This window comes from Vipera berus, assembly GCF_964194415.1.
Source record: "Vipera berus genome assembly, chromosome: Z".
Classification (NCBI taxonomy): domain Eukaryota; kingdom Metazoa; phylum Chordata; class Lepidosauria; order Squamata; family Viperidae; genus Vipera; species Vipera berus.
The window spans coordinates 54,880,048-54,904,372 of record NC_138205.1 but is presented as its reverse complement, the minus strand read 5'-3'; the positions used below and the strand labels follow the sequence as shown (position 1 = coordinate 54,904,372).

Genomic DNA, 24,325 nt, shown 5'->3' with positions numbered 1-24,325 from the left:
ATGTGCCATCAAGTTATTGCTGGCTTTTAGTAACCACATAAATATTCTTCATCATTCAGAAATGTAAATAATATGTATTTAAAATAATATTTGATCAGCATTTTCAGAACACAGTGATTCTACAATCAGTCTTTGTATGAAGGCTTAACTTTCTGACTGATAAGGCTTAACTTTTGTTCCAAAATTAAATAAAAAGTCTTTTTGCCGTACAATTAATAGAATTTTAAATAGATTCAAGAAGATCAGGAACTACAAAAGAATCACAAGAGAACATTTTTAATTGATAGGCCTCCTGCCAACATTAAGAGAAGACTTTGGAGAACCAGAAAGAAACATTGTCCTTAACCAATTATCTGTTTACATGAAGGTAGTTTATGGTACTCAAACCTATTTCCCAAACATATTAAAAGTTAGAACTGAAAAATAGACTACAAACCTGACTGATTTTGATGAACCAAAGCCGCATTGATAAAATGGTTTCCAGCTTCACATACCTGCAAAATATTTCAAATTTATTTCACTTTTATTTGTACATTTGGACACTATAATTTTGTAACCTGTTGATATATTATCTGGTGAGCCTTGAAATTTTAGGTTAGCAAAAAGCAGGAGAGCCCTATTTATATTCTCATACTGTTCAAGAATATCAATATCAGGAATATCATGAAAAACAAATATGCTGCTTACAAAACGTAAAATTTTTCCAACAGTAACAATATGAACTGTGTCCTCTAGGCTTTCTTCACCAGTGATTTATGGAGTACTCACTGCTGTTTTTATGAAATGTTACACTGCTAATATATAGCTATTAATGGAAAGTGTGCCTGCTCCAGAGTTAGCTAGCATTTAGCATTAAATAGGTTGAGGGTTCCCAGCTTAAATTAACAAAAGCCCAACCAAAAAGTGTTAGATTATCAATTACAACACTCAGAAGGCTTATATATGTTTAAAAAGTGGGGTGGAGAGAAGGTAAGATGGACTAAACATGAGAAAAGAAGCTAATGTTCCAAATGGAAGACAGTGACATCTTGGCCTTTGATAAAATCCTATTAAGGATGGCAGCACAGTGATTTCTCATTTGGAACCATCCCTGACTTATACAGTTGGTTCTCATGTTGTGACTTATAAAGATAAATACATGTAATTAGCTAAGCATTGTTTGCTGTGCACTGCATGGCCTGCAATCAGTTTTCCTGACTTAGCAAATTAAACTTTTTAACCTTAAGAAGATGCAGTTTATGAAGAAAATCTTACATGTTCAACTATTATAGTTTTGATATCAACATTAGAATTGCAGCTTTTCAGTTTCAATTCAGAAACAAATTCAGATAATACAAAACATAGGGCCTTCAAAGGAACTTTTAAAAATCCTCCACAAGTGTAATTTCTCTAAAGACATTTATATATACTAGATATTTTACATACTCATATTTATTCTTCAGCTGCTTGCCTATACATACCAGAAATCCAAAGGTAGCCAAAGAAACTTGCTTGTTTCCAAATGCTAGAACATACAATAAAATCATACATCAGCCTTAGATGATTGTAGATACTAGAGAAATATTCTAATATCCACAATCATATATAATTGATATATAATTCATAGGATTTTTTTCCTGTTTGGAAACCTAATTCTTTGATATCACTGTGATTTGTCCATCAATCTGTACTCAAAAACAAATGGTTAATTCACAATATTTAAATCAATATATTTCTACATATTTAACCCAACAAAAAGAAACAAAAATACTGATCTATCTTACATACATAATTATTATTTTGCTACAGATTTCCTACAGTTTATTGGATTAGTCCATTTCAGACATATCATTCTGGAATAAACCAATTAAGATATTAAATATCTGATGGGAAGTCCCCACCCCAAGATGGACTCCATACTGGATCAGTTCAATGAGGTCAGCTATGTTTCTCCTATACAAATGCATCTGTAATTATGTTACAATATTTATAGCTTCTACATCAAAATTTTATGCAGTAGCGTGAGCCTCACATTCTAAGAAAAATTCCATCGCTTTTCCACATTAGGAATATAAGGTGGAAAGAAAGAATGGGATGGAGTTCCTCTTCTAGCAAATGTTTACAAAAATAAGTATTTTCACTGTAAAAGTTATTTTTTAAAAAAATACCAATGCAAAAGTAAATCACTTCCACTCATGAGAATATGCAAAAAGAATGCTATCTAGATCTGTTCTACTTACATGGAGGAGTATACTGGGGGTGGTTGATGTAGTAAGCAAACCAAGAAGTAAATCCCCAGTAAAAAACACAGCCCTATAATGGAAAATACAGGTAAATAATAATAATAATAATAATAATAATAATAATAATAATAATAATAATAATAATAATAATAATAATAATAATAATAATAATAATAATAATAATAATAATAATTATTTAATTTTTATACCGCCCTTCTCCCGAAGGACTCAGGGCGGTGTACAGGGCAATACAATAAAATACAATATATAAAAATTAAAAGAAATATTAAATACAGTAGCCCAATTAAATAAATTAATACAAAATGTTAAAATACCCCTAAACCCATCAGACCAGGCCGGCTTGTTCAAATAAATATGTTTTTAGGTCACGTCGGAAGGAGCGAAGGTCGGGAGCCATCTGGAGCTCCACCAGTAAACGGTTCCAAAGGTCTGGCGCGCCCACAGAGAACGCCCTCCCCCTGGGGGCCGCCAGTCGACACTCTTTGACTGACGGCACCCTAAGGAGGCCCTCTCTGTGGGAGCACACTGGACGAAGGGAAGTTGATGCTGGCAGCAGATGCTCCCGTAAGTAACCCGGACCCATGCCATTTAGGGCTTTATAGGTCGTAACCAGCACCTTGAATCTTACCCAGAGGACAACCGGAAGCCAATGCAGCTCACGGAGTAGAGGTGTTACATGGGAGTATCGGGAAGCCCCCACCACCACTCGCGCGGCTGCATTCTGCACCAGCTGGAGCCTCCAAGTAGTCTTCAAGGGCAGCCCCATGTAGAGAGCATTGCAGTAGTCCAAACGGGAGGTCACGAGTGCATGAGTGACTGTGCGCAAGGCATCCTGGTCTAGATAGGACCGCAACTGACGCACCAGGCGAACCTGAGCAAAGGCCCCCCTAGTCACAGCTCCTATATGATCATCCAAGGAGAGCTGTGAATCTAGGAGGACACCCAAGTTACGAGCCCTATCTACGTGGGGTAATATCTCACCCCCCATAATTAGCGATGGAATATTCTAAATTTCCCGAGACGCCGGCACACACAGCCACTCAGTCTTGTCAGGGTTGAGTCGAAGCCTGTTCCTCCCCATCCAGACCTGGACCGCCTCCAGGCAACGGGACATCACAGAGAGGGCATCACTGGGGTGGTTCGGGGTGGAGATAAAAAGCTGGGTATCATCAGCATTTTTTTTTATTTTAATTCCATTTATATCCCATCCTTCTCCGAAGACTCAGGGCGGCTTACAAGCTTAGCAGTAGCCTTCATTCTACAGGTATGTATATGCCTGCTTATTAGGGCTTTCACACACACCCCCAACCCCAAAACCACGAATGATCTCACCCAGTGGCTTCATATAGATGTTGAACAGGAGAGGCGAGAGGACCAACCCCTGAGGCACTCCACAAACAAGAGGCCTCGAGGCCGACCTCTGCCCTCCTGCCAACACCGACTGCGAATGTCCCAGGAGGTAGGAGGAGAACCACCGTAAAACGGTGCCTCCCACTCCCAACCCCCGAAGACGCCGCAGTAAGATACCATGGTCGATGGTATCAAAAGCCGCTGAGAGGTCTAATAGGACTAGGACAGAGGAACAACCCCTGTCCCGAGCCCGCCAGAGATCATTCACCAGTGTGACCAATGCCATCTCCGTGCTGTACCCAGGCCTGAAGCCCGATTGGTACGGGTCTAGATAATCAGCTTCCTCCAGGAACAGAGGGAGCTGCTGCGCCACCACACTCTCAACAACCTTCGCAAGAAAGCGAAGGTTGGAGACTGGTCGAAAGTTGTTTAAAACAGCTGGGTCCAGGGCAGGCTTCTTGAGGAGGGGTCTCACCACCGCCTCCTTCAAGGCGGCGGGAAAACTACCCTCATTCAGAGAAGCAGTTATCACTGCCTGGAGCCAGCCTCGTGTCCCCTCCCAAGCCAAATAAACCAGCCAGGAGGGGCACGGGTCCAACAAACAGGTGGTGGATCTCAGCTTCCTCATAATCCTGTCTACCTCTTCCGGAGTCACAGGGTCAAATTCCTCCCAGATGACATTGACAAGATCACCCATGTTCTCACCGTCAGACTCTGCCCAGTCGGAGGCCAGACCGGTCCGTATCCGAGAGATTTTGTCCGACAGATGCTGGCTAAACTCCTCGGCACGACCCTGCAAGGGCTCCTCACTCACCTCCTGATTCAGGAGGGAGCGAGTCACCCTAAACAGGGCGGCCGGGCGATTATCTGCAGACGCGATGAGTGCAGCAAAGTAGTTTGACCTCGCTGTCCTCATCGCCGCGAGGTAAGACCTTGTAAAGGACCTTAGTCGCAATCGGTCGGATTCAGACCGGCTAGACCTCCAACAGCTCTCTAGGCCCCGTCTCCGACGCTTCATCTCCCGGAGCTCCACGGAGAACCACGGAGCCCACTGGGATCTGCACCGGGTCAGGGGCCGCATGGGTACAACTTGGTCGAGTGCCTCAGTGGCTGCCTTTTCCCAGGCTTCCACTAGGGCCTCGGCCGAGCTGTGAACTAAGGCGGCAGGTGGGGACCCGAGGGCCGCGTGGAACCGCTCAGGGTCCATTAGGCGCCTGGGGTGGAACCATCTAGTTGGTTCAACAGCCCCACGACGGGGGTTGGCAAAATGGAAGACCAGCCGCAGCAGATGATGATCGGTCTATAGATGTTGATATAGATTAGGATATACAAATACATACTATTTTGATACAATTTTATTAGTTTTTACAAAAAAGAGCATAAATACCTTGCATGACTCTAAAATAAGTACTAGGTTGAAGTTGTTCTATAGAGAATTTTCCTGTATGATGAACCATGCTCTTTCCTTTAAGTATCACATCAGAAAGGACATCACAGGAACATAATATAAACAGATCGCGATCTTCCCTTACATTTTTTTTGTTATCCAAAGGATTGTTGCATATTTATGAGCAAACACTAAAAACTACAGAAGAGCTCCAATTTCTGTTCAAAAGTATATATCCCAAATTAAACTTAGTGGGAGTTTCTTATTTGGTAAGATCAGGGCTTTTTTGTCATAGAACGCTCAGAACGGAGTTCCAGCACCTTTTTTGGATGGAACCTTGTAGGGTAGGCAAGGCAGGTTGTATGACATGTGTGAGTTCCGGCACCTTTTTCTTTTACAAAGAAAGCACTGGGTAAGATTGCTATTAAGTGAAGAACTCCGAGATATATAATTTCTCTGAGGCAATCACATGATGTTGATATTATGATAGCTCATGTTCCTGCAAAGGAGACATTACACTTAATATACTTATTGCCTCCTGCACTAAATGCAGTGCACACCTATAGTATGTCATCCAAAACAGCAGTAACAATTAAATATTTTTATTTTTCCAGATAGAACAGTATATTCCAGCAGCACTGAAGTTATATTTAGCTAAGGCTAAATTATTCTTTAATGCTCAGCTGGCACGTTACTCCTTTTATTCCTTTGGAAGGGATGCAGTCCAAACTCCTAAGAGCCATATTTTAGGTAGCCCATTGCATCCCAAATTCAGTATGTCGATGTGATATAGTTGAGGCAAACAAACTGCCCTCCTTCTCCCCTCACTGGAGTTGCACAGCTGCAATTGTAATTAGTTGAATCAGTTTATTAGGTGTAAGTCAAAAAAATATCAGGAAGACTGCTATTGCAAACTTTTTTTCCTTCTCTGTCTTTATATTGTTTCCAAGTCTGAGATAAAGGTCACTGTAATATGGTGAAGTGAAATACAGTGGATCTCAGGAAGAACAGATGGGGAAAGTAATAAACAATGCATAGGAGTAGAATTAAACTGTTTTTAGGGAACATTAAGGAACATTAAGTCTCTGGACTTTTCCTTGATAGGTATTTTAGCCATCCAGTTCATTTGGCCTATATTCTTGTATCTTACATTATTAGGCTCTTATCACTTCATCACCCACTCTCCTCAAATAGGATAAAAGTGCTCATATTGAGGTGATGACAAGAAAAAAGAATATTTTATCTTTATCAGAACTAATTGTCTTCAACACTTTCTTTGGGGAAGTAGAAATTATATATATCCTGCCAGGAATTACTGATAGCAAAATCCTTTTAGAAAGTTTTTTTACAATTAATAATAATGATATTTAGCAAATGGGAAGAACTATGATTTTTCATTAGTTACAACATATAGCTATTACTGAGCACCATAGGTTACTCACAGGAAAAAAATTGCTCCTAGCATTTGCCCAGTGGTTCTCCCTCCTCAGCCTTCTAACTTTCCTAAAGTTTTAAAGGACATTCTAAAACTGAAATACAAATATTACGTATCTGATGACATCAGCTTAATCAAGTACAATTTTTAGAAGACTAATCAGTTATACTGATGATTTTTTTATTATTCTTTCATACTTCATATAGTGTACTATGAAACACTTGTAATAACTCATAAAGGATACTCTTCTTATATAATGGGAATCAAATAATTAGCAAATTCTGTATATTTTAAACAGAATAACAGAGTTGGAAGGGACCTTGGAGGTCTTCTAGTCCAACCCCTTGCTCAAGCAGGAGACCCTATGCCATTTCAGACAAATGGCTTTTCAATCTTTTCTTAGAAACCTCCGGTAATAGATCACCCCCAACTTCTGAAGGCAAGCCATTTCACTGATTAATTGTTCTGTCAGGAAATTTTCCGTTTCTAGGTTGGTTCTTTCCTTGATTAGTTTCCATCCATTGTTTCTTGTTCTGCCTTCTACTTTGAAGAATAGGTTGACACCTTCCTCTTTGTAGGAGCTCCTCAAATATTGGAACACTACGATCATATCACCCTTATCTTTCTTTTGATTGGACAGGATATATCTAATTCCTGTAACCTTTCTTCATATGGTTTAGTCTCCAGTCCTGTAATAATCTTTGATCCTGTTCTCTGCTTTCTGTCTAGAGCATCAGTGTCTTTTTTATATTGTGATGATCAAAACTGGATGCAATATTCCAAATGTGGTCTCACCAAGGCATTATAAAGTGGTAATAATACTTCACATGATCTTGATTCTGTTAATGCAGCCTAAAACTGCATTGGCTTTTTTAGTGGCTACAGCACACTGCTGGTTCATAATTAAGTAGTTGTTCACAGGGACATCTAGATCCCTTCCACTGTTACTGTTATTGAGACTGGTACCTCCTATTCTGTACCTGTGCATTTGGTTTTTCTTGCCTAAGCATAAAATCCTACTTTTTTCACCACTGAATATCATTTTATTAGATAAAGCCCAGTGTTCAAGTCTGTTGAAATGCGTCTGGATCTTGAGCCTATCTTCTGGAGTGTTGGCTATTCCCATCAGCTTAGTGCAGATATGTCAAACTTGTGACGTCACGTGATGTCACGCAACATATCGGGAGAGCTTTGCCATTGCGGAAATGGGGTGGGCATGGCTTCGAGATGATGCGCCCAGCCCATGGTCCGGCAGTTTAACACCCCTGGCTTAGTGTCAAGTGAAAATTGGATGAATTCTCCTTCTCCTCCCCTCATCTAAATTGTTTATGAAGACATTAAAGAATACTCGGCCTAAGCCAAAATACTTCCCTTCATGTAGATGCAGTTTCATTAAGGACCACACACTGAGTAATGTCACTTAGCTACTAATCCATCTGGTAGTGATGCTGTCTAACCCACGTTTTTCTATCTTATCAAGGTTGTGGTCTACTTCATCAAAAGCCTTACTGAAATCTAAGTAAATTACAGTATCTCCACAGAATTTTGCTGGTCCGCTAATTTAGTCACTTTGTCAAAGAAGGCAATAAAGTTTGTCTGGCATGATCTGTTTTTAACAAACCATATTGGCTTTTAGTTATAGCTTTGCTTGCCTCTAGGTGTTTGCAGATGCTTGATTATCTTTTCCAGGATCTTCCCTGGTACTGATTTTAGGCTGATCGGTCTGTAATTTCCTGGATCCATTTCCCCCCCCCCTTTTTTGAAGATAGGAATCACATTAGCTCTTTTCCAATCCTGTCGTAGTTCCTTGGTGCTCCAGGGTCTTTGGAAGAATGGTACAGTGGTTCTGAGATTACATCTGCCAGCTCCTTCAGAACTCTGGAATATAATCCATCTGATCCTGGTGATTTGAACTTATCTGTGGTGGGCAGGTGTTCTCTTACCATTTTGTTGCCTATTTTAATTTGTATTGCTAACCTGTCTTTTATGATTCTGTGTTTGGTAGGTTGGGCTATTTTTATTTTTTGCATGAAAACAAATGCAAAGAATGAGTTAATCAGCCCTGCTTTCTCCTTGCTGCTCATCATTTCCTTGCCATCTTCTCCCATTATTGGACCAATAGTTTTGCTGTTGTTGTTAGCTGCGAAGTCATGTCCGACCCATCGCAACCCTATGGACAACGTTCCTCCAGGCCTTCCTGTCCTCTACCATCTTCTGGAGTCCATTTAAGCTCATGCCTACTGCTTCAGTGACTCCATCCAGCCACCTCATTCTCTGTCGTCCCCTTCTTCTATTGCCCTCAATCTTTCCCAGCATTAGGCTCTTCTCCAGTGAGTCCTTCCTTCTCATTAGGTGGCCAAAGTATTTGAGTTTTAGCTTCAGGATCTGGCCTTCTAAAGAGCAGTCAGGGTTGATCTCCTCTAGGACTGACCGGTTTGATCGCCTTGCAGTCCAAGGGACTCGCAGGAGTCTTCTCCAGCACCATAGTTCAAAGGCCTCAATTCTTTGGTGCTCAGCCTTTCTTATGGTCCAACTTTCACTGCCATACATTGCAAGGACCAATTGTTACATTGACTTTTTTCTTGTTTTTCACATGTTGAAAGAAAATGTTTAGATTATTTTTTACATGTTGAAAGATTTTTTTTTACAATTGCTGCAAGTCTTAGTTCATTCTGAGCCTTAGCTTTCCTGACTTCACCTTTGCAGAGTGAGTGTGCTGTCCCACTCACACACAATCCCACAGGTGTTAGGAGTCTTTATTGAGGCTTCCAAACCTGAATTAATATTCTCCCACAATTCCCTGTGCTAACCAGCTCACCTTAACAGGCTACTCAAAAGAAGCCAGCAACAGTTCACAAGCAAAAGGCAAATACATTACACCAGGCAAAAGCATCCCAAAGCAAAGGCAAATCCACAGAGCAAAGGCAAGGCCACAAGGCAAAGATAGATCCACAGTTGAAGAGGCATGATCCAAAGTTCAAAGCAAGAACACACAGCAAGGAAATGGACATATTTTTCTCAGCATCATTTCACTTCCCTTGCTGAACTAAATAATTGCTTCCTAGTGCAGCCCATCAAGAGGAGCAAGTCTGCCTCCTCACAAGTAGTCTGGTTGACTTTCTTTGTGCCTGCCTCCTCTCAGCCCTATGTGCTCTTGGAGGAGGAGGCAGATTTTTTTCATCCCCATTGACCAGCCCAGCTGTGTGCCCTCTCCATCCAAAGCCTCTGGGCTTCCCAGCTACAGCTGTGCCTCTCCTGTCTCTAGCTCAGCCAGCTGTTCATCTGGTTGTGTTTGGCCCCTCCACTCTGGTTCATAGCCCTCAACTTCCTCCCTTCCTGATGTGCCTGGAACCGGCTCATTCTCTTCCAAACTAGCATTTGGAGAGGCATCTGGAGAAGCATCTGGGGAGTCATCACAGGCTGTGTGCTGGTATTCTGCCTTAATTATGTGTCTCTCTTTCCATTTTTTATATCTTTTTTGTCTTTCAGTTTAGTAGAGAGTTCTTTATGCAACCATGCTGGTTCCTTCTTAGATCTCTTATTTTTCTTTTTCAATTGCATTCCAAAGATGCTTTTTCATGAGGCAATTGGAGTTTCTTGTTTTTCTTTGAAGACATTTCGCTTCTCATTCAAGAAGCTTGAATGAAAAAAGATTGAAAGAAAAAAAATCTCAACTGAAAAGAAAAAATGAAATATGGCCTGTAATTAGTGTTAAAGTTTATTAAAAATCAGTTTATAATAGTACAGATGAAATTCTTTTCTTTAAAAATTTTGTAGTTTTTATGGTTTGTATTCCAAAAGGAAATAGAGTAATGATTGCAGAGAAATAGAAACTGAGTATCTTATTGTGTTAAATTTTGTTAAGTATTTGTCCTTATTGCCTGAAGTGTCATATTATTGCTTTTTAGTAATCTTCATGGATTGTTCAGGTCAGAATTATTAAAAACAAAGAAAGTTTTTTGAATGCTAAGATAAAGAAAATCTTGATGTGTATATTTTATATGCTTTTGTATGTATATACACATGTCTATCTGTCTGCCTATTTGTCTGTCTGTCTGCCTGTCCATCCATCCATCCATCATTTCATATACATAAAGCACACACAAATACTCTGCCTGCAATTAAGTTCTCAGGGTAATTTGCTGACTTCTACCTATCATTTTCTCTTAGCCTAACCTAAGTTGGAGGGGTTGTTGTGATAGAATCTAATGCACCACATGAATATCTTGGAAAGCAGGACAGAAATGCAACAAACAGGCTGATAATACCTTTTTAATGCTTATTCATTTCTATAGAATATTTTTTGAACATTAATCACCTTGATCATATTTTTCAGTGGTGTATGTCCTTCTGAAATCTTGTGCACAAAGAGAGTTTCCAGAAGAAGCCTGATATAATGTAAACAGTGACAGATGCAGGCCAAACTGCAGAAATAATCAAGAGTAAGAAATAAACATTTTGAAAAATATGATGCTATTGTATTATAGCAAAGAATCTAAACAACTTGCTCTGTCTATGCTCTGTCTAAACAACTGCTCTGTCAGTTTGCTAAGTAGCCTATAGCAAATCATTCTGATTTTGAAAAATGGAGATTATTATAATGCTGAGGTTTTTTTTCATTGAAAAGATCATGCAGATGAAATATTTTGGATATATTAAGACATAATTTTGAAGTATTGTTATTAAATGGAGAAACTTTAGCCAACTTAAAATTCAACTTACTCAATTTATCAACTGAATTCAACTTAGCCATCTTATTTAATTTGAATATAACTACTAAAAGTTGCTGAAATTATTTTATTTCATCTGGTTTTTGTTGTGTTCATTTGTATTTATAGACTAAGATAGAAATTGCAGAGAAGACATGGTTCTGCAATAGTTAAAATACGCATGCATGATTTGAATTAACAATAAGTCCATGCAGTTTTATCATTTAAAAGCACAATGTATTTCAGTTAATTGTTTGCTATATTTATTGTTATATTGTTATATTTATTGCTATATTGTTTTATATATTTATATTTATGACTTCAAAACTACAGGACATTAGAATAGCTTTTTAAGAGAATACACCAGGGTTTTTCAACCAGTGGTACGGGTACCACCTGTGGTACATTGGCACCTGGCAGGTAGTACATGGCCATCCTAAAAAAGTGGTAGCAGGGGAGGGGAATGAGCTGAACTAGTGGCAGGCACCGCACAAGCCTGAACGAGAGATGGCTGGAGCTGCAGCTTTACAGCTGATTGGCGCTTCTTCGGGGCTATCGGCTCAGTGGAAGCGCCAGGATCAGCACTAGGCTCCAGCTGGAGCTCGGGGCTGATCCTGGCGCTTCTGCTGAGCCCAGAAGAAGCACCGATCAGCTGGAATGTTGCAGCATCTCTAGGGTCTTGTGATTTACATTCAGATGCTTGGCACCTCATTCATATTTATGACAGTCACAGTGTCCCAGGGTCATGTGAAGTGACCAAAACCTGCTGCAACCACCCAGCAGATGGGGACCAATAAAAACCAAACACCATCCCCCCGCTGCCAATCCTCAACAGAAATGCTCACAACAATGAAAACCTTGGACAGGAGGAAGAGCGTGCTGGACAGGCAGGCATGTGTTTTGCTTGGCTGTGGCTTGGGGGGCACTTTTTTCAGTGCCATTGTAACTTCAAACAGTCATTAAGCGTACTTTATCACCTTTTTCCTTTTTTTTGTCATCAAGTTTTTGACACCTTGCTAGGCGACTGGTCATACTCGGATGTTGCCATATCCTAAAAGTGGTACAATGGGTGAAAAGGTTGAAAAGCCCTGGAATAGACAGTCTTATCTTTCATCATATTCACAATGTTTACATACAAACACATTTATTTATTTATTTATTTATTTATTTATTTATTTATTTATTTATTTATTTATTTATTTATTTATTTATTTATTTATTTATTACATTTATATACCGCCCTTTCCCGGAGGACTCAGGGTGATTTACAGGGTAATTAAAAACCAAAAATACAAAAGTTAAAAAACTTTCCCAAGGATATTATTTCAAAATTCAGATATATAACTATTTAGAATTTATTTTTATTAATTTGAGTTTAGATACTTCTTTGGCCAAGGCCACTCTAAAAGTGTTCAAAAACAATAGTCACAGCTGGCCCCTTTCAAGATGGCTGCTGCATGGTAAGAGTTTCATTTTTCTCTTACCAATAATCTGCTGATTTTACTGCTAAAGATGCTTCTTTGGCAGTTCTGTTTCCTGGTTTTGAATGGGAACACTTAAGAATGGCCAAGGTGACTTTTTAACAATGGTGGATCCAGTGAGGAAGTTGTGTTTTTTTTTGAAAATTCTAATTCTCTCTGGAAGCAATTGAAAAGTCACTGGACGTATCCACCTTCCTGTCAGGTAGGAAAATTGGAAACGTGGGAGTGGGAGGCACCGTTTTACGGTGGTTCTCCTCCTATCTCCTGGGCCACTCACAGTCGGTGTTGACGGGAGGGCAGAGATCCGCCCCAAGGCCTCTCGTTTGTGGAGTCTCTCAGGGGTCGGTTCTCTCTCCCCTCCTGTTCAACATCTATATGAAGCCGCTGGGTGAGATCATTCGTGGTTTTGGGGTGGGGTATCATCAGTATGCTGATGATACCCAACTTTTTTTCTCCACCCCGAACCAACCCAGTGATGCCCTCACCGTGATGTCCCGCTGCCTGGAGGCGGTCCGGGTTTGGATGGGGAGAAACAGGCTTCGTCTCAATCATCCCAAGACTGAGTGGCTGTGCATACCGGCATCTCGGGTTAACCAGACTATTCCATCATTAATGATGGGGGGTGAGGTATTACCCCCCGTTGATAGGGCTTGCAACTTGGGTGTCCTCCTGGATTCATGGCTCAGTTTTGAAGACCATATAGGAGCCATGACCTGGGGGGCTTTTGCCCAGGTTCGCCAGTTGCGACCCTACCTGGACCGAGATGCCCTACGCACAGTCACTCATGCACTCGGGACCTTCCGTTTAGACTACTGCAACGCTCTCTACATGGGGCTGCCCTTGAGGACCACTCGGAGGCTTCAGCTGGTGCAAAATGCAGCCGCACGAGTTGTGATGGGGGTTTCCCGTTACTCCCATGTAGCACCTCTGCTCCGCGAGCTGCATTGGCTTCCGGTTGCCCTTCGGGTGAGATTCAAGGTGCTGGTGATGACCTATAAAGTCCAGGATATCTGAGGGAACACCTGCTGCCGGTATCAAGTTCCCTTCATCCTGTGCGCTCCCACAGGGAGAATGCCGGCGGATAACACCCAGGGGGAGGGCCTTCTCAGTGGGTGCACCTGCCCTTTGGAACCAGCTGCCTGTGGAGCTTAGGACTGCCCCCGACCTTCGATCATTTCGCCGAGACCTGAAGACCTGGCTCTTCGAGCTTTCCGGCCCAGGCTGAGTTTTAATTGGGGTTTTAACTGGGGTTTTATATGTTTTATATTTTTTTCAGGGATTTAGTTTAATCTTTTTTAATTGCTCTTAATTTTTGTATTGATGTTTTATATGCCCTGTAAACCACCCTGAGTCCTACAGGAAAGGGCAGTATATAAATTCAATAAAATTCAAAATTCAAATTCAAACTTTAATTTAGTTCTGTTTTATTATTATTGCTTTTCCTGTTATCACTAATGTAACATATAGAAAACAGGTCAACAAATTATTAATAGATTTAGTAGTTTAATTTTTTTTGGAGGGCCTGTTTTGCAAGGGTGGGAACTAATATTGTAGTAATATATTAATCAGCATTCAGCTAGAAGAGATAATATGTGTATAATGTGCTGTTGTGGTGATAGTGCAGTTTTTTAATGTTTTGATTGCTTTGTGTTTTGTGTTTTCTTTTATACCTTTTGGGATTATTATTTAGTGTTATATTTTGCATTTTAACTTTGTTCTGAATAAAATAATATGCATGTACACATGCACATGCACATACACATACATATACAGAATAATCGTGGCTGATGCTATTAAAATAATAAAGGTTCATTCATTCGGAGTTCAGTATAATCACTATACACCTGATACCCAGTTTATACCTCAGTTTTGGGGTATATTTTTTCAATGAAATAACAGAATAACAGAGTTGGAAGAGATCTTGGAGGTCTTCTAATCCTACCCCTTGCTCAAGCAGGAGACCCAATATTTAAAAGCCTCCAGTGTTGGAGCATCCACAATTTTTGAAGGAAAGTTATTCCTCTGGTTGATTATTCTTACTGTCGGGAAGTTTCTCTTTAGATCTATGTTGCTTCTCTCTTTGTTCAATTTCCATCCATTGCTTCTTGTCTTGTGTTGTGGTGCTTTGGAAAATAGGTCTTCATGGCAGCCACTCAAATATGAGAACACTGCTATCATGTCAGCCCTAGTTCTTCTTTTCATTAGACTAGACATATCCAATTCCTGCAAAACTTCTTCATATGTTTTAGCTTTGAGCCCCCCAAACATGCTCTTTTCTGCATGTTTTCTAGAACCTCAACATCTGTTTTATATTGAAGTAATCAAAATTGGATGCTGTATTCCAAGTATGGTCTTACCCAGTGCTTTTTTTCTAAAAAAAAAAAAGGTGCCTGAACTCTCATCTTGTTAATCTGGCATGGGTGTGGCCCACTGTGTGGGCATGGCCAGCTCAACGTCACTTGTGTCAGGGGCACTTGTTTGGAGCTGGGCAGGACTGGGGCAAATCTGAGAGTCTCCGGCAGAGGAGGGATGGGACTGGGGTGAGCACTGGGTCATGATCCACTGGAGGAGCCTCACTGATATTAAAGGGGGTGGGGGAGAGACATTAAAGGGGGTGGGAGAAGAGATTAAAGGGGGTGAGGGAAGACATTAAAGGGGGTGGGGGAAGACATGATATTAAAGGGGTGGGGGAAGACACTAAAGGGGGTGGGGGAAGACATGATATTAAAGGGGGTGGGGGAAGACATGATATTAAAGGGGGTGGGGGAGAGATATTAAAGGGTGTGGGGAAGTGTGTGTGTGTGTGTGTGTTTGTGACAGAGAGAGAGAGATCCCCTTTTTGTAAGCTTGCTTACTTTGCAATGCTTTCCTTTCCCTACACTTTTGCTTCCCTGATGGCTCTTTCTTTCTCTCTGCCACTTCTGCCACCCAGATCTATGGCTGCAGAGCAATTTCGCTTCCCCCCATGGCCAATCTTGGCAGCAAAAGCATTTTTGAAGCCTCTGGAGCTTGCATACATGGCCGTGGGGTGATTTTACGATGCTCCAGCGGCCCAATCCGGGCTTCGGAGGCCTGCAAAATGCTTCTGCTGCCCAAATTGGCCATGGTGTAGTAACAACAACTTGCACCTAAACATCAGCAAGATGAAAGAGATGGTGTTAGACTTCCGGAGAAAAAAGGAGGAACCTGCCCCACTTCACATCGGAGAGAACTGTGTAGAGAGAGTTTCCTCCTTTAAATTTCTGGGAGTCTACCTCTGTGAAGATCTGACCTGGAAAGTTAACACAACTCAGGTGGCTAGAAAGGCCCAACAGAGGCTTCACTTTCTTAGGGTCTTGTGGAAGAACAGGGTAGAACAACAGCTAATGACCCTCTTTTACCGGTCTACTATAGAGAGCGTCCTCTCGTATGGTATTGTGGTTTGGTATGCTGGTCTGACAGCCGCGGATAGGAAAGTATTACAGAAGGTAGTGAGCACAGCACAAGACATTGTGGGCTGTTCCCTGACACCACTGGATAACATCGCCAGGGCTCGTTGCCTTGGAAGAGTGAGGAAGATTCTCAGGGATGACTCACACCCTGGACGGTATCTCTTTACTCTCCTACCATCCGGTAGGAGATATAGGAATATAGCCAGCCGTACCAACAGGCTGAAAAATAGCTTTTATCTGTGGGCTGTTAGGCTTTTAAATGGGACATAATCTTATGCAGAATTGACTTGGGAGGCCGGTGTGTGGTGTAGTTGGTTCACATAGTGTGGTGGGATGGAGGGTTTGTTGTCACTGTGTGTTGGGGGGAGAGAACACGGGGGGAGGCTCAGCTAATCTCAATGTACACATGTTGTACTTTGACAATAAAGGTTTATTGTTATTTAATCATGTGGGGGTAGTGAAATTTCTCTGCAGCCCTAGATCTGGGCAGCAGAGGCATTTTGCAGGCCTCCGATGCCTGGATCGGGCCACTGGAGCATCGTAAAATCACCCCATGGTCATGGATATGATCTCCAGAAGCTTCAAAAACGCTTCTGCTGCCCAGATTGGCCATGGGGAGGGGAGCGAAATCGCTCTGCAGCCTAGAATGCACGAGTTTGGAGTTTGGAAAAGTGAGAAGGGCCTTAACATAAAAGGCTGGTTCTGCTTTCAAAAATAGAGAAAGGAGGGAAGATTATTGGGCTCCTTGCATCATTCCCATTTGAAGCCATTCTTTGAACAAGGAAAACTCCAAGCTACCCAACATTTCAAATATGTGTGCACTGAGAGGATAGCTATTTTTAAGATGCCAGTCCTGCACATCTATATCTAGGAATAAATCTCATTAAACGCATGAGGCTGTGAAACACAGAAAGGAAACACACCCAGAGACACACACAACGGCTTAGCCCATATGTCCAGTCTCAAGGCGCATGACAGGCTAATGATGCATCGGGAACAGCCAGTATCAACTAGCACTTTCAGGTCTATTTGTGCCCCTGACTTAGGGACTATGAGTTTAGCAGGTAATAAAAAAGGTAGGATGCGTCCACCATCGGGTCGTTCTCCCCTTCATCGTTGCTGTCAACACCGGGTAAAGTGGGAGTGGATCCGGTTGGTGGCCCAGCATCCTTCTGGGTGGGGCACGTAACCTGGATAACAGGCTCCTGGGTGATCCAGTTGGATTTTTCTCTCAGTGGCAGCTGTGAGGGTTTCTTCCTTGTTGTTGGATCTGGTCTACTCTGCTGTTGCGGGTAAGGACCTGGGCAGGTTGCTGCTTGATGTCCCTGCTGTCCACATCAAAAGCACTTGATTGGCGGACCTGTAGGTAGTCTAAGTCTTTTGGCAGTAGCAGACGTTGGGGGTTTTTGGGGTGGTGGTAGCCATCGGGATCCTGGTTTTGGTGCAGTTTCAGGTGGGGAAGGCTTTTTATAGCGGGCAAGCTGGACATCTAATTTCACCGCTGCCTGGTACCATTCATGCAGCTGGTCAGGTACAGCTCAGTAGATACATGCCTGAGAGAGGTGGTCATCTAACCCTTCTCTAAAAAGATGAATTATTGATTGCTCAGGCCATCTTTCTATCCGACCTGCTACCTTTCGAAACTCCCACACGTATTCTAGGGCAGGCTGGCCAGCTTGCTTTATCTTATGGATTTGTTCTTCTGCTTTGAGGGCAATGGATGGGTCCTCAAATCTTTCCCTGAGCCCCAGGAGGAAAAGGTGGGGATACTCCAATTCAGGGGCCTGCTTGTTATATAAATTGTTCAACCATTCAGATGCTTCTCCCTCTAGGTTGGATGCAATCACATTGACCATCGCACCCGGATCCGGGTAAGTGTGACCCCAGCAATTCAAGTGAGAGCGTATTTGGTTGAGGAAAAAAATCAGTTTTCTCTGGGTCCCCATCAAAGGTTGCTTTGAAGGGTGGGCTCATCATTGCTTGCTGAGGCCCCCTGTTCTGAACCAGCCCTCTTCTCGCAACCCCTAATTAAGAGAAGAGTCTGGAGAGCGTCCAAGGCTAAAAGGCTTCTGCCAAGATTTAATTACGCAGTTAACAAAAACACAAGAGCTTGTCTTCTCAAGCGGAAAAGTTGCTTTCAGCAACCAGCCCCTCCCCAAACACTTCTTTTATAGAGAGCTCAGGGCGTGGTCTCCCTGTGCCTCCTCCCGAGGAGTCCCATAGTCTTTCTTTGTTTGTCCCTGCTCGTCTGCCTCCTACGTCGGGCGTCCTTGAACAGGGCCAGCTGTGGGTCATCATCCTCCGCACTCTCGGGCTCACACAGCTGAGAAGAGGTCCCCGGCTGAGGACTCTGCAAAGCCTCCAAATCATCATCAGCCGGTTCGTTTCCCTCCTCCCCCACATCTGAGTCCTCCGATACATCGGACCCGGCTGTCGGACCCACAGGCTGGCCCTGAGTCACAACACCCCCATTGCTGCTGGCCCCACCCTAGTTGTTGGTTCAATGGCTGCTGGGGCCCCCATCACTGCTGCCCCCCTTGGTTGTTGGATCAATGGTTGTTGGGGCCCCCACTGCTGTTGTTGTGCCCCCAGTTGCTGCTGCCCCCCTCCTGGTTGTTGATTCATTGGCTGCCAAGGGCCCCACTGCTGCTGTTGGACTCCCAAATGCTGTCTACCCAATTGGTGCTGTTGTAGGCCCAGGGGCTGCACATTTGGGCCCTACTGCAGCCTTCCCTGCTGTGGTTGTCTGAGGGGACGGTGCTGTTGGTTAGCGGGATGTTGTGGCACCATCTGCTGTTGTAGACCCCTCAATGGTTGTTGGATGGGAGGGGTTTGCTGTTGTCTGCTCTGGATTTTGGCTGCAGGGAATGGTGGCACCCTCTGCTGCTGATCCACTAACAGTCGTGTTAGCCTCAAAGGCTGTGGTGCCTCCCTCACTTGCGGGCCCCTCAGTGGCTGCTTGGCACTCAGGGGTGGTGACCAGTCTCCATGGGATTGTTGTTCCCCAATTGGCTGTTTCCCTCCAGGCTTCTGCAGCACACCAATCTGCTGCAAGGCCTCTATCAGCTGATTTAGGCTCAGAGGTTGCTACCCCTCCTTCTGTGGGGGCTGCCACACTGCCCACTGCTGAGGGGGCCCTAGTTCCTCTTCTTCTGTGGGACTGGAGGCCCTAGCAGGGAACTCCAGGGGTTGGAGGGCCGTTAGCTCTGAGAAAAAGGGGCTGGGGGCCTCTTTTGGCAGGAGGTGTTCTGCACTTCTCACTTCTAGTTCTTCAAACTTTTCTGCTAAATTGTCAACTGATTGGCTTTGGGCTGTAGACGGATATTTCCACTCACCTGAGTCTTCAGTGTCAGCTGGCCTGGCTGCTCCCCACAGGTCTGGGGAATACGATGTGCAGGATTCTCTTTGTTGTCGTCCCACTTCCTCTGCCTTTGAAACCCTTGGGGATGGTCTGGCTGCTCCGAGGCTCCTAGACTCTTCTCTGGGCTTAATCCACTCTGACAACTAGACCAGTCCTCCTGGTTGTTTGGGTCTGGCTCCCAACTGGTAGGATTGCTGAAACTCTTTTCTCTGCCAGCTTCTTCGCTGGCCCTTCCCCCACTGGGGAGGCTGCAGGTGCCGGGGAACTGGCTTCAGGCAATTTTTCTTCCTCCATTGTGGGATCTTCTCCAACTCTTTCCTGTCTGCCTCCCAAACTTAGAGAAAGTGACGGGAGGTCGGAACTCCCTAATTAGTTTAAAAAGTAGGTAGATTCCAGCTTGATATCAAGTTTCCAACGTATGGGCTTTTCAAGTGACTCTGAGGCATTGTTTACCTTAAAAGTTCTTTATTAGCCTAATACACCGGCAAATGCTTGCTCGAAGGAAGCTGGAATCTGAAATCTCCGCCCCTTGCACAATATATTAAAACACAATTTTCCACCTTTCTAATTTTGTCATTAATCATATTCTCCAATTAATTTAAAGAATCAGCTTCCCTTCATTAGAAGAACCGCCAAAGCCTTATCTTCTTTAGAGAGACAAATGGCCTTCAAAGTGCATTCCTACTCTTTCCTCCCACCAATTTTAAACTAAAACAATACACAAGTCTTAAAGTAATACACAAGTTTAACATATGAAATAGCTACTTCTTCATCTCTTGTCAAGCAATAACATTCAATGTTAGCAGCGTTGACACAGAGCTTCCAATCTTGTGAGCAATTCCAACAGCTAAATTAGCCTGAGAGAAGTTCCAAATCTCCTCACCTTTCCAAACTCCAAACTCACATGGCCTACTTCCCACGCTTGCCTTCTCCAACTCCAAACTTCTCCAACTCCAAGATGAGCATCCTACACTTGTCTTCCCAGTTTGGAGTTCAGAGAAGACAAGCGAGGGAAGTAGGCTGTGAAACACAGAATACACACACAAACACACACACACACCAACACACCCACTAGCTGCTGAATGAACCTTCCTCTGCAGAGACATCTTCAGTGCCTTGTCGAGGCCAGGGGTTTTTGTCATGCTGCAAGTCTGCTCTCTGCTCAGCGCCTGCTAAGGGCTGGCTGATGGCAGAGGGAGTGGTAGTTTTGCGATGTGCTCCTTGCCAGCCCGCTCCTGTGCAAACTCTCTCGCTGACAGTGCTGAAGCGGCAGTCGCCATTGGATGCACACCTTCCCAAACTCCAAATTCACGTGTCCTACTTTCCTCGCTCGCCTTCTCCAATTCCAAACTCACATGTCCTAGTTTGGAGTTTGGGAAGGCAAGTGAGGAAAGTAGGACGTGCAAGTTTGGAGGGAGTAGCACAGCTTGTGCAAAAGTTTGTGTGTGTGTGTGTGTGTGTGTGTGTGTGTGTGTGTGCAAAAAAAGGTGCCGGAATGCCATTCTGAGCGTTCTATGAGGAAAAAAGCCCTGGTCTTACCAAGGCATTATAAAGCAGTAATATTACTTTTCGTGATCTTTATTCTATCATTCTGTTAATACAAAAGCCTAGAATTGTGTTGGCTTTTTGATAACTGTGGGACATTGCTGGCTCATATTTAAGTAAAAGTCTACAAGGACTCCCAGATTCCTCTCGTAGTTGCTGCTGTTGAGCCAAGTTTCATCTAGTCTGTACCTATACATTGCCTATTTTAACTTGTGTTTCTAGACAGTCTTTTAGTGTTATGTTTTTGTTAGGTTGAACTAGATTTTCTTTTTGCATGAAGACTGATGCAAATAATGAGTTAAGCAGCTGTTTTTTCTCTACTGCCTGTTACTTCTTTGCCATCATTTGCCATTAGTAGGCCAATTGTTTGCTTGACTTTTTTTGTTTTATATGTTAAAAGAAACTTTTTTATTGTTTTTGATATTAGTTGCAAGTCTTACTTCATTTTGAGCCTTAGTTTTCCTGACTTCATCTTTGCAAGTTCAGGCTATTTGTTGGAATCCTGCCTTAGTTATATATCCCACTTTCCATTTTTTATATTTATCTTTGTTGTCTTTCAGTTTGTCAGAGACTTGTGTAACCATGATGGTTTCTTCTTGGATTTCTTATTTTTCTTTTCCAGTAGTGTTGTGATAGACTGGGCATTTATAATCATATTCTTTTCACAAGCTTCTTGGGTTGTTTTCCCCTTTAAGATTTAAAATAGATAGATAAGAGAGGGAGGGAGATGATAGAATTTCCTATAATGTACAAAATATTTTCTGAATAATTTTTTTTGCATATTTGTGGAAGATCAAATAACATTAGGCAAATTTTAAATGTAAGAGGAGAACATGAATGGAAAACTACTTTCAGGAGAAATAAAAAGTGGAAAAGATGGTGACATCATAGACAGCCAATAACTGCCAATATTAATAAGGGTATTGGGTTTGTATTCATAGCTCACTACATAAAAGGAATTTTATTTGTTTCCAAGGGGGACTGAAAATAAATTCCAGAGAGTAACAAAATCTGACAGCCAGTTGTTTTCTTCTATCACTTTCTGTCTCTCTCTTTCTCTATGTGTGTATGTGTGTTGTGCACACATTTATGTATCTATGTAAATAAATATTAAATGCAGGCATTCTTACTTACTGAACTACAGGATGGCGTAAACATCTTGCACTTTCTTTTGCATCATAAATAGTTGAGAAGCGAAAATAAAACAACAGATAGATTAGAAGAGGACCTGTATATTCAGTTAGGAAAACCTGAAAAAACAAAAATAAAAAAGGAACAGAGAAAGATTGGTTAATATAAGGAGAACAGTAAGATAAGGCCTATATTCCTGAGAAATGTTTTACAGCTCTTTCAGCAAAAGCCAAAAGATCACGACACCTCCTTGCTCTAATCCTTGAAACAATCTAAATCTAGGGCAATCTAAATTTGCTCTTTTGTTGTAGCCAGATTTTTCTTTGTCCCAAGCATTAGGCCAGCAGATGTACTAACAGCTTACTATGAGACAAATTAAAGTGCAAGGATTGACGGAGTAATCCACTTATTGCCCTCCTCAAAGTCAGCTGGTGACTTTGATGCTAAATTTACCATGAATTCCCAAATACTGTCAGAAAGCCTCTGCACAATATTGACTCTCGAATAGGTTATCCATATAAATCCCTCTCATCTGAGGGATTAGTAGATGCAGTATAGGAATTATGGTCTATATTCAGTTATAGATTTAGATACCTTGGTTGAAAACAACTTGTCCTATGATGCACCATTTCATCCAGTAAAAGTTTACAGATACAAGAGTTTAGTAGGATGCTGAAAAAGCCTTTGATCAATTGGATTGGCAATTTTTGATCAAAGTACTAGAGAAAATGGAATTTGGGGACAAATTTCTGCAACCAATTAGGGCAATATATCAAAAGCAAACAGCCCGTATAATAGTTAATAATAGTTTGACTGAACTATGTAATATTGAAAAGGGCACAAGGCAGGGGTGCCCGTTGTCACCTATATTATTTGTTTTAACATTGGAAATATTACTGATTAAAATACGTGATTCGGGAAAAATTAGGGGAATTCAAATAAGAGATCAGGATTATAGATTGAGGGCGTTTGCAGATGATCTGGGTGTTACAGTAACCCAGCCGGATTATTCAGTTGTAGAACTGATGGAGATAATAATGTTATATGGGAAAGTTTCTGGATTTAAGATCAACATACAAAAAACTAAAATATTGTCTAAAAATATGACAGTATCACAAAAGGCTGTTTTAGAAGAGCTAACAGGATTTGAAATAGTTAAAAAGATTAAATATTTGGGGATATATTTGTCAGCCTCAAATGTGAAGTTATATAAAAATAATTATGAAATGTTATGGGGAAAAATACAAAAAGAATTAGATAGTTGGAAAAAATTACAATTATCCTTATTGGGAAGAATTGCAGCAGTGAAAATGAAAGTTTTGCCAAAATTTCTATTTTTATTTCAAATGATACCTATACTTAAAAAGGATTTAAATCTGGAGGAATGGCAAAAAAGAATTAATAAATTTGTCTGGGCAGAGAAAAAGCCACGAGTTAAATTTAAGATAATGCAAGATACGTGTGAAAGAGGTGGTCTTAAAATGCCTAATTTTAAATTATATTATGAGGCTGCTGCTTTGTCAGCGATAAGTGACTGGTTTAATTTGACACAAGGGAGATTATTAAAGCTTGAGGGTCATGATTTGTTATTTGGTTGGCATGCATATTTATTGTATGACAAGAAGGTGGATAATGTGTTTAAGATACATATTTTAAGGTATGCTCTGTTGAGAGTTTGGAAAAAGTATAGACATAAGTTAAATTATAAGATACCCATTTGGGCAATACCTAAACATGCAATAGAAAATATAAATGTGCGATTTAAACATGATGTGACTACATATAAGGAAATTTTAAGCTTAGAGAGGAATGTATGGAAACTAAAGTCATATAAAATTCTAAAAGAAGAAAAAATTGTACAAACTTGGTTTCAGTATGGGCAATTACAGGCTAAATGGAAAGAGGACCAGAAAGTTGGTTTTTCGATGACTGATGAAAATTTGGTAAAACAAATTAGAGATCAAGGTCAAGCACATATAAAAAGGATATATAATGCATTGATAGAAATTGATTCAGAAACGGAACTTGTTAAAGACTGTATGATAAAGTGGGCTCAGAATTTTCAAGAAGTTATAACAATGGATACTTGGGGAAAGATCTGGGTTAGAAATGTAAAATTTACACAGGCCCAAAATTTAAGAGAGAATTTTTATAAAATGTTTTATAGGTGGCACCTAGACCCTAAAAAATTAGCAAGTATGTATCCGAATTGCCAGCCCAAATGTTGGAGGTGTGGTTGTGAGGATGCAACG

At 41.7% G+C, this 24,325-nt stretch overlaps 1 protein-coding gene across 1 annotated transcript in view; it reads right to left on the bottom strand.

Moving 5' to 3' along the window:
- Window positions 1-24,325, bottom strand: part of TECRL (trans-2,3-enoyl-CoA reductase like) — a gene marked incomplete at both ends in the record, with an annotated part of 51,048 nt that overhangs the window by 7,843 nt on the left and 18,880 nt on the right. The window contains 5 exons of the mRNA XM_081344823.1: window positions 437-494; window positions 1,461-1,504; window positions 2,220-2,292; window positions 10,734-10,839; window positions 22,077-22,192. Coding sequence (XP_081200949.1) covers window positions 437-494; window positions 1,461-1,504; window positions 2,220-2,292; window positions 10,734-10,839; window positions 22,077-22,192 — 397 coding nt within the window. The remainder of the gene's footprint in view (window positions 1-436; window positions 495-1,460; window positions 1,505-2,219; window positions 2,293-10,733; window positions 10,840-22,076; window positions 22,193-24,325) is intronic.